The 10,393-nt window shown below is 42.1% G+C and overlaps 1 protein-coding gene across 2 annotated transcripts; it reads right to left on the bottom strand.

The window, feature by feature from the left end:
- Nucleotides 1-1,846: 1,846 nt before the first annotated feature.
- LOC119365454 (mannosyl-oligosaccharide 1,2-alpha-mannosidase MNS1-like) lies at nucleotides 1,847-10,139 on the bottom strand. Of its 2 annotated transcripts, XM_037631095.1 has the most exons (15): nucleotides 9,824-10,139; nucleotides 8,631-8,723; nucleotides 7,831-7,878; nucleotides 7,529-7,699; nucleotides 7,328-7,440; nucleotides 6,422-6,487; nucleotides 6,112-6,283; nucleotides 4,203-4,292; nucleotides 3,794-3,918; nucleotides 3,517-3,582; nucleotides 3,294-3,402; nucleotides 3,092-3,190; nucleotides 2,905-2,985; nucleotides 2,630-2,800; nucleotides 1,847-2,535 (listed from the first exon to the last, which is right to left on the bottom strand). In XM_037631095.1, the coding sequence occupies exons 1-15, from the start codon at nucleotides 9,983-9,985 to the stop codon at nucleotides 2,302-2,304; spliced, it is 1,800 nt and encodes a 599-aa protein (XP_037486992.1). In that variant the 5' UTR covers nucleotides 9,986-10,139; the 3' UTR covers nucleotides 1,847-2,301. The 2 variants fall into 2 exon arrangements, with proteins under 2 accessions (XP_037486992.1, XP_037486993.1); XM_037631096.1 differs by lacking the exon at nucleotides 8,631-8,723 and having other exon boundaries at nucleotides 9,824-10,138.
- Between the last annotated feature and the right edge of the window lie 254 nt (nucleotides 10,140-10,393).

The following is a 10,393-nucleotide window of genomic DNA, read 5'->3' as shown; positions in this document are numbered from 1 at the left end:
GTGAAGTGGGATTAATTTCTGTCTTGGGATGGCCTGGCAGAAGAATATATACAGCAGTACGACACCAAACATGTGGATAAATCAACAAAACATTCAAAACCAAAGATTGTAGAATTGCCAATTCATTATTGAGGCTGACCCTCCTAAATAAAAATAATAATTCCTTGGGTTTGATCATGGATGATGGCTTATATTCATTTTAATTCCACATCTTTACTATATACCATGAATATATAGCCCCCGACACCTTTTTCAATTGAATGCAAATATTGGAAGGTAACACAACCCTTTTTATATATCATGTATGGAGTATCATATAATTTTATTATCTAAATAGCCTAATACCCTTGCCACTCCAAGAAGAGATTCCGCCTGTAACGTAACGTTCTTAACCAGGCAGGTCACAATAGCACGAGACATGAAGATAACCCTCTGAGTCCTTCCCTTGTTTTCCCTGCTTCCTCCAAAACAATTGGACACTGACATCGCAGAGTTAGTTGGTTGGTTTGATATCATGTATTACAAGACTCCTAATGGGTGAGCTTCAGTATCGAAGACCCACTCATCGCAGGATACAGCTAATGGATGGGAGAATAGTAATGTCATTTACACTGGCAAGTTTATAGATCATGTCTGTATGTTCTGCTAGAAGGTTTGTTTTGTTATCTTTGGCTTCAGTGGCCATTTTCCATATTTTAGTAAATCATGGGGGTAATACCTTTTTTTTAGAGTACGCCTTGAAACTACAAGGATTCTACCTCTGTACTTGATTATTGACCTGTTGCCATTTAGTTTCAAATAAAAAAGAAAAAGGGAACAACTGTTGTCATCCCGTTCCCTTTTTTCATGTGCCACTTTAATCCCCGTATGGTTAATGAAACTAGGGGTCTTCTTTTTCCTCAAGAAACCCGGGGATTCTAACTAAAAAGGACATTGTTTTCTGAGGATTTCGTATCTGGAAAGACACCTATCTCCACATAGCACGACAGCAGACGAGTGTGCTTCCAATTCCTTATGATACTGGACGTGTCAATAGTCTCTAACTCTAACTGAAATTTCCAAATCCCATTTCTAAAAGATGTCCCCACTCAAGTATCGGCATTGCACTCATTGTGCTGGACACAGGTTGTGCTCTCCTCTTAGACTTCTCCATACTGACATTATGTGTGACTGCCTCACACTGTCACACGCCTCTACTGTAGTTACCTCAAAAAGAGAAGTACCTCTACCAAGGTAGTTATTTATAGATTGGGTGTGAGTGCAGACTTCATTGCTTCACCAAACTCCACACGCCAGCTGCTGCCTTTTATTTTCCTTGTTACCAGTGTGGCTATTGTTTTTGTTTGTTTGCAGAGAAGGTGTAGTTATTGCCGAGGAATTAACATATATAAGCTGCATTAGGGCATCTCCAATGTATGCAGCATTAGGCCATCACAAGCCTGGTAGTATGAAAATACGACCACCTTGACTCTGAAAGTAAGTAACTGGCCATGGTATGAAAATACGGCCACGTTTTTTCTTAGAATATTCCGATGCACTATGGTTTATGTATGCCCGAGGCGAAACGGCGTTGGTTACAAAATGAAACACAATACACAGCTAGCCTTTGTGAATCTAGATTAATTTTCATCTTGGATGTCCAGTCAGAAAAATAGACACGCCACCAAACATGTGTATGAATCAACAAAATATTCTAACCCAGAGAAAGTAGAAATTGACACTGACCCTCCTAAATAAGCAAATTAATTTCTTCGGTTTGATTATGTATGATTGCTTATTCATTTTAATTTCACATCTTTACTATGTACCATGAATATATATTCTCACCAAGTAGCACAGAAAACAGTCTGCAAATACAGGCCCACATACCCTTTTCTCTTAAATGTAGTAAGTTCTCCAAAAGCCCTAACAAAATGTAGATACTGAAAGGAAACACAACCCTTTTTATATATCATATAATCAAAACAACAAGGATACAACTCCAGGAGAGCCCCATGAAAGCAACAACCTATGGACACTAAGTTACATATGTGTTGCAAATCAATAACCCGCAGAGCGTTGGCAAGTTCGAAGATGAAAACTTTCATGGGGATGCTGATCTTCGATTATACCCTGAAGGTTCAGCATGCCCCAGATTATCCATCATGCTCTACCTACAATTGTGTTGCCTAAATAGCCTAGTGCCGTGATTTGCAACCCTTGCCGCTGCAGGAAGAAATTCCCATCGTAACGTAACGTTCTCAACAAGGCAGGTCACAATCACATGGCGGATGCAAAAATCCTCTGCTCTGTTGTTCAGGCCTACCCCTGTTTCCCTTGCTTCCTACCGAACGGTCGGACCACTGGCCTTGCAGTTTCAATTGACTGGCCGTTGCTACCATGTGTCGGAACGATTCTCAGAGGGTGAGCTTCAGTGTTGAAGACCCACTCGTCGAAAGATACGACTGACGGAGGGGAGAACAGTAGATAGAGGTACTTCAGCGTCTCTGCTAGGAAGAAGGTCTGCATCTTGTCATCCTTTTCACCACTATTCACCTGAGATCGAAACATTGCAGTAAGTTTTGTGTAGTGTAAGGCAGGTGTTTTCAGTGGGGAAATTCGAGGATGGAAGGTGCCACTAAAAACTCACATCTCTTAGTCCTACATATCCAGATGCTATGCGGGAGTTCTTCTCAAATGCCTGGAATATGTCCCATCCCCAATCTTGGTATGTTTTGTTCCCTGTAAGGCGCCACAGGTACATAAGTGATTCCACAGTCTCTGGTCTCAGGATATTCCATGACGTGCCCACGTTCATATCCTATGGAGTTGGAAAGTACCATTAGTTGATGACATTGTTTTTAATAAAAGAGTTGATGCCATGGTACTGGATTGCTAGAAAGAAGATAAGGGCCCGCGCACTACCTGTTCAGCGTGGAAATAATAATTCTCTCCAGCCAACTTTGTGGGAGTTGTTTGGTAGAAGTTATAACAGGTCCGAGCAAGCTATAAAGAGAATAGGAAAAGGAAATCAGATGGACAAATAGAACAAAACCATATGCAATAATTAGAAATATTGGATACGGAAATGAGATTCCTTAAGAGGATTTACCTCTTCTGCCAGATTCATAATTTGTTTAGCTTTTTCAGGCCCATAACCAGAGGCTCCAAGTGCCAGCATACCAGGGGCGAAGCATGCAAGTTCATCCATCTGTGTCGGTCACAAGCTGAACCAGTCAGAACTTTAGAGAGACAATGACAGATAAGCTTTAGAAAGCATCCTGCTGACAATCAGCAGAATGGAGATTCTTTACCTTGTGAGACAAGGAGCCACCACTTTTCTCGCAGATATATGTGTAATTAGAGGGTGTAGTTTGCCTGGTCAAGCTTATTAAACCTTCCATTGATGTCTCCCACATTTGTCTGAGTTAAGCACCGCATATGGAAATGTTAATCACGTTACAAAGCAGAATAAATGGACTTTTCACTAAAAAATGATGAAAAGGAATATGATGAATTGTGAAATCAGGCCTGCACCTGTAATGTTTTACGCTCTCGGTTTTATTCCCCTGAATCCAGACCTTGAGCAAGTACTCGTAGAAGCTGAAACGCGCATGCAAATATGAGTTCTTTTTGTCTTTTGGAGTCATATCAACCGAATATGTGATAAAAAAAATTATCCTTGGTCCAATAAGATAGATAAAACTTGCTTAACAATTTGCACAAAATATTACATAGTTGAATAGCAAAAATAGAGCACCACTATTTGAGGAAGAATATAACTTGGTTCAAATAGTAGGACAAATAGCATTACCTATCTCCCATAGCACCGAATGTTATTGTTGAGTATGATGCTTGCCCTGATTGAGGATTTATGTAGATAGGAAGTAAGCCATCACTTGGATATATCTTCTGAAGCTGTCGGATGACATTTTCTGCCTAGAATCATATTTTGGCAACAAACATGAGAGATCAATACTGAAAAAAAGGGGCAAAAAAAGAAGACATATAGGATGGATTTGAATGTATAAACATGCCAGACATACATGGGAATTTTACTAGCAAAAAATAGCAGTAGATTGGCACTACGAATCCAACAAGAAAACTTCCCACTCTTGCTTGTGGCTGGTAGCTATGTTTTGCACAAAACTAGCTACAACACTTGGTAACAAGAATTGTCCCAGCAAATTACATAAAATTGATACGATGAATGAAATACTAACCTTCAGCTGATACTTAGGATCTCCGGTTCTTTGGGACAAAGCTATAAATTCAAGTTGCTCTGTTCCAGAATCCGCAAGGATACTATCACCCTGCAGAAATAATAAAGCATATGATTCATTGTCCATTACAGAAAACAAAATAGGTTCAGGTGAAATCTATCATAAAAAAAGACAATATTTGATAGTGATTCTCAATGGTAAGTTGCACCACAGAGATCAACGCTCAGTAGCATGTTAATGACTTGTGTATTTGTGCATTGAAGCTTGAGATGGATTTCTAGGCCTTGGTATAAAATTGAAGCTTACTGGTATGCTGGTAAATAAACATGATTGTAATATTCATGTTTCGAAGGAACTTGCAGCGGCAGTAGGTACTTAATGGAAAGGGACATTTACATTTGTGCCCCTGACTCGAACCCACTACTCAGATTTGCCCCTAATTTCGAAGCATGCTCAAATTTGCCCCTCTGCCGTTAGGTGCACTTATAGAAATGCCCCTCCGTGCCGTTACCGTCCGGTCAAAGGGCTTTGACCGTTAACTGGACATTCGCTGGACATTTTGCCCCTGACTCCATGTGTCACTTACAGGTGGGTCCCACACTATAAAAAAATAAATGGAAAAAACACTTTCTCTCACTCCTCCTCTCACACACTTACATGTGGGACCCAACAAAAAAAGAAAAAGAAAAAATATATCTTAAAAATTCTAGGCATAGGCCCACCTGTCATTGTTTTATTATTTTTTGAAACGTTATTCATTGGATTATTAGAATGGGGGGACCACTGGTCAGTGTCTGAAATACGTCAATAAGAACTAATAGGATTAAGCCTAATCTAATTATCAAGCCCGGACCTACCGGTCAGTCACATATTGTACTCCGGCGAGTGTGTGAGCACGCCGGCGTACTACTGGATGGCTCAGGAACACGCTAGGAGGGGGAGTGTGAGGTGCGAGCATGCCGGCATGGTCAGGAATCACAGCAGCAAGCTGCACGGCGTTCAATGACCCAGGCCACGTTAACTGCTTGTAGCGGCGAGCGGCGGCGCTAGGCGGGGGTGCGGCTGTTCGAGGGGCGACGACTCGGGGCGAGGGATCTAGCAGGCATAGAAGCATCAATATTTGACTAGGAAGCGGACAGAGAGCATCGGGGTGGCCTAGACGAGGAGATCGAGGCGCGGCGGCGCGACATCGGAGGCGGAGAAGATGAAGGCCGATCCAATGATTTACGACACTCCCATCGATTTCCTCCATACGGGAGGCTCTATAGGGATATAAGAAGGTAATGGGCATGCTTTCTAAGCTTGGGATCGACTCTTGCTGCGAAAATGATGAACTACGCCGGCGGCGAGCTGTGGACATTCTTGTTTTTTGAGAGAACAACAGAGCTAGCACGTGCGCCGCCCCTCGATGGACCACCTGATTCACAGTGCTGCCGCGGTAGCGACTACTATTGCCTCCGCCACCTTGGTGCTCAACCGCAGGTGTGCCGCCCCTCACCGGCGATGGCCATCATCGGCCGTGCCACACAAGACTCAAGTGGCCCACGGGTCAGGGAGAGAGAGGGGGGGATTGTGTGAGAGAGTCTTCTTTTTCTTTTTCTTTTTTTGTTTGGCCCCACATGTAAGTGTGTGAGAGAGAGGTGGTGAGAGAAAGAGTTTTTCCCATTTATTTTTGTCGAGTGGGTCCCACCTGTAAGTGACACATGGAGTCAGGGGCAAAATGTCCAGTTAACAGTCAAAGTCCTTTGACCAGACGGTAACGGCACAGAAGGGCATTTCTAAGTGCACCTAACGGTAGAGGGGCAAATTTGAGCATCCTTCGAAATTAGGGGCAAATCTGAGTAGTGGGTTCGAGTTAGGGGCACAAATGTAAATGTCCCTAATGGAAAATAGAGCATCAGTTACTCACGTTGGTCCATCCAAAATTATGAGCTCGGCCATGAGCTAAGTTGATTGAATTATAAGGGATACCAGATGTTGTATCCCAGGCAGGTAACAATCGATCAGCAATATCCTTCGCCTTTTCGAGAAATACTTTGTCATCCGACATATCATATGCACTGAGGAGACCTCCAACAACCCTAAATAAGAATAGATAACAGAAGCTTAGAGAGTTAAGCTAGTAAATAATAACGTGATATGGCTACATGGCAATATGGCATAGACCTATACAGCCCTTTGCAAGAATACTACAACAAAGATAAACCTTGTAATGCAACCTTATGGTCGTTTCAAAAACGCTTGCATCATAATCCTTGTCAAAGCTTAATGACTCTGCCACCCAGCTATTATCATGAAATGGACACAAGTCAGATCCGGAGTATGACATAAATCACAACAAAGTATTCAAATGGCTGCAAGGAATACTATGATGTGAGACGACATAAAAGAAACGGAGACACTAAAGATCTAATACATTAATAAAATATTAGTCTATTATTGCATGGATAGAACAGATGAAAGCCATGAAACCAATAGACTGCCCAACAAAAAGATAGTCAAGAAGACCCTTTGGATTATCCTGTAACATAGAGGGAATATATGGACATATGAATGGAAAAAATACATAAATGCCCAATAAGCCTTGTAATAGCCATGCGCCCTAGACAAGCCCCCTTTGGCCACCCCTGAGGGCCATGAGAACTATGGAATTGCTAAAATCATATCCTACAAATTGATTTAGTCCAATGCATATCTTTACATTAGGAAGTTAAAGGTAACATAGCCTAATTAGTTAGATGCATATCTTTATGCTCCAGTGGACCAGATAGAATATGTCTTTAAAAGATTGGTAGCTTTAGATATCCTTTTTGGGTGGCCAGCTATACAAGCAGTGTTGTTATTCTTGGCACCTCCTTATGGTGTGCCTTCCATCAACAGGCCGACAAGCCACTGGATACCAAGGCCATCCAATTCGAGTATATAATGAGCTTACTTTCCAAATTAGGGAATTCATATATATACATCATGTAATATAAAAGGAGATGACAGCACAGCTTCATGTACAGAACTGAACTTTCATAAAAGCAAACTAAAATCAAATGCTAATTTCGGTAATGGATGAAATGAAAGAACCAGCTGCAGCATTTTGAAATCTTTGCATGGTTCAATACAAGGGAACTCACTCTCTGGCCTTCTGAAACTCATCTCGTAGGCCCATTATATACAGTGTATCTAGAGAGTCCACAAGGGTTGCCCCAAGACCGCCAAAGCTATTAACACCATTCTTTGATTGAGGCTGAAAGGGTGAAGATCGAAAACATTGTAGAGTTTTTCGAGACAAATTGAAAATGAAAACAAATTATAGAGCAGAATACTAAGCATACCTGAAGCTCATCCATTCCCCATGCATACTTTACATAGGAATTCCAGGCATGGAGCATAGCCTCCTTAACCTTCTCCCTCCTTTCATTATTAATAGGATCAATCTCTACAAGATCTTTTCTGGGAATTTCAGTTGCTGGAATTTCTTCCAGTAGAATACCAGCCTTCCTTAACTACAGAGACAGAAAAAATTACAGAGACAGAAAATGCGCTAAATTTTCAAAAGGAAAAAGAATAATATTGATTAAAAGGAAGAAATAAAGTAAACCAGTATGGAAGTTACAAAAATTGCAATAGTACATACCTGACCATGCAACTGATTTATTTCATTTTGTAATCGGGAAATCTCAGACTGCAACACAAGAAAACAGAAATTAGATTAACACAGTAAATAAGGTTGAAAAACAACCAATGAATAATGAAATATAAAATGACACTCGATGCTGAACTGCATGTCTACAGAGTACAGATGGTACCAATTAAATGAAGCGGCAAGAACACATTTATCAAGTGCATCCCAAAACCTCATCATTATTCATTCACATTTAGCAGCCGTAGTTATCAGTGGCGGAGCTACAACAAATAAGATGGGCGGGCCAAAAATATTTTTGATTCTAAACCGTACAATTAAGTAGGCATTAGTCAGTGTCTGAAGCGAGTCGACGGTGCTGGATGGATGCATGCAGAGGAGACATGCACTGCTACTTTGGTTAGTTCTCCTACTGGATTGGTTACATGTACAAATTTCTTATTTCCCCCGGGAGTTGGGCTGGCCACGGCCTGGTTTTGCCCTCACGTAGCTCCGCCAGTGGTAGCTATCATGCCAACAAGCACAATTCAACTTGGCCACATGCTGCTTTTGGATAGCACTAATTGTAGTGATGCTCAGGTTCTTAAGCTTTACATTTGAGATTTGACAAGGAACTCAAGTGATATAGGAATGTAAGAGGTACATGCATATTTCAGAAAGATAAGGAATAGTTGAATTAAATCAAATAATATGTCACTGTACAGCCATACACACGCAACTCCCAACTATACCTACTGATCACAGTAACAGTGGCAATGAACTACAACAATCTAATGCCACACTATAGACTATACCTTGCCATCCGTGATGACGTCAAATACATGAGCCGTTACCAAAATTTCTTGACTGAATACTATACCTTCATTCACTCTCACACAAGAAGGGCACTACAAAATTAGAGAAAAGACCAAATAAATAGCATTTCTAACTAGCAGATGGGATATCAACCTTACATCCAATTCAGATTTCACTCATCCGATTACTGAGAACTGGATCAACTTAACTAGCATATCTAACAAACGATAAATAGTACAGCTCACGTGTCACATACTCGCATCCACCAAATTATTTAATTACTCATAACAAGTCCCAATGAACATTAGTATCTCGCCAAGATTAAACCAATATGAGTCTCTACATGACTAATTGACTATACTAACATAATAGGGCAATCACAGTTACAGCCGCTCCTTAGAATACAACAGCTATTCGAACAGTTTCACTACAAACCACAATCATAAAGTTGCATGTGCCATGTATAATAATGTTCTAACTAGTACTCCCTCCGTCCGGAAATACTTGTGATCAAAATGAATAAAAGGGGATGTATCTAGACGTATATTAGTTCTAGATACATCTCTTTTTATCCATTTTGATGACAAGTATTTGCGGACGGAGGGAGTATTCAGTTCTCCAAATCTACACCATATAGTAATTGAGAAACATGGCAAGGTCTTGATTATTCCCCCGGATTAACTAAAACAGTTAAGGTCTTCCCGCCTGAGAAAAATCTAAGCTGCTAAAGTACCTCACTGTACCCATATTCATCCCACTAATTCTAGGATTGGAAAGAAAAGACGCACAATTCTTCGCCAAATCTACAGTCAAAGCTGGAAAGAATTCTAAGCTAATACCAATAATCGTTACACACGTATAGTTGAGCTGTAGCCTAGTGGTCCCTCATAAGATCCACTCGCTCAAAAGATCAAATCTCAGACAAAAGCGTCAAGATTCAAACGGAACGCCAGATCCTCGGCACAATCTCTCCCAAATGAACCCCAGATAGGCAGACGCAGCATAAACCTAAACCCATTTATCCCGACGGCTCTAGCCACAAGTCGTCGTCGCTACACCCAGATCCAGCGCCCAACCAGCGCCGAGACGAATTCGAAGCTACTTGGCCGCAACAACCAAATTCAATCAGATCCCCGCGGTTCCGACCCGGATCAGGGGAGAATTCTCCGGGGGCGAGACGGGGGGAGCGCACCTCGTGCTCGCTGACGAGCGATTGGCGGTCCCAGAAGGCGAAGGTGGCGGCGACGAAGACGAAGAAGAGGAGCGCGAGGCGCTTGGGCCGCTTGAGGTAGTAGGCGGGGTTGAGGTACCGCCACGTCCCCGACGAGGAGGACGACGAAGACCGGCGGGCCATGGCGGCGGCTGCCTAGGGAGCTCCGGCGAGAAGGTCGCGGGGACCGAAGCTCGTCGCCGTCTCCCTCCGGTGACGTCGCCGGGGATGCGCGCGTGTGCGTGCGGTCGGTCGTGCTGTCCCCGCGTGGATGTGTGTGCTTCAGTGTTTTCTCTGTCCGTCAGTGTTTGACAGTCATCGCTAAATGTGGGCCCGACTCTACTTCCGGTAAATAACCACTTCAATGCTGAAGAAGAGTAGCGAACGATAGATAATTCAACCCAGAGGTAAACAGTATCACGATTTGAAAGGGGAAAAAGTTTAAAAACTCAAAAAAACATTTATGCAAGATGCTCCTATACGTGAACTCCGTACAAAAGTCTTTTGAACTTTTTTGTGCAAGATGCTCCTGTGCGTGAACTCCGTGCAAAG

Source organism: Triticum dicoccoides, chromosome 2B (assembly GCF_002162155.2).
Source record: "Triticum dicoccoides isolate Atlit2015 ecotype Zavitan chromosome 2B, WEW_v2.0, whole genome shotgun sequence".
In the NCBI taxonomy this organism is placed as follows: Eukaryota; Viridiplantae; Streptophyta; class Magnoliopsida; order Poales; family Poaceae; genus Triticum; species Triticum dicoccoides.
The sequence above is the reverse complement of the archived record's forward strand: the minus strand, read 5'-3'. Positions and strand labels throughout refer to the sequence as shown.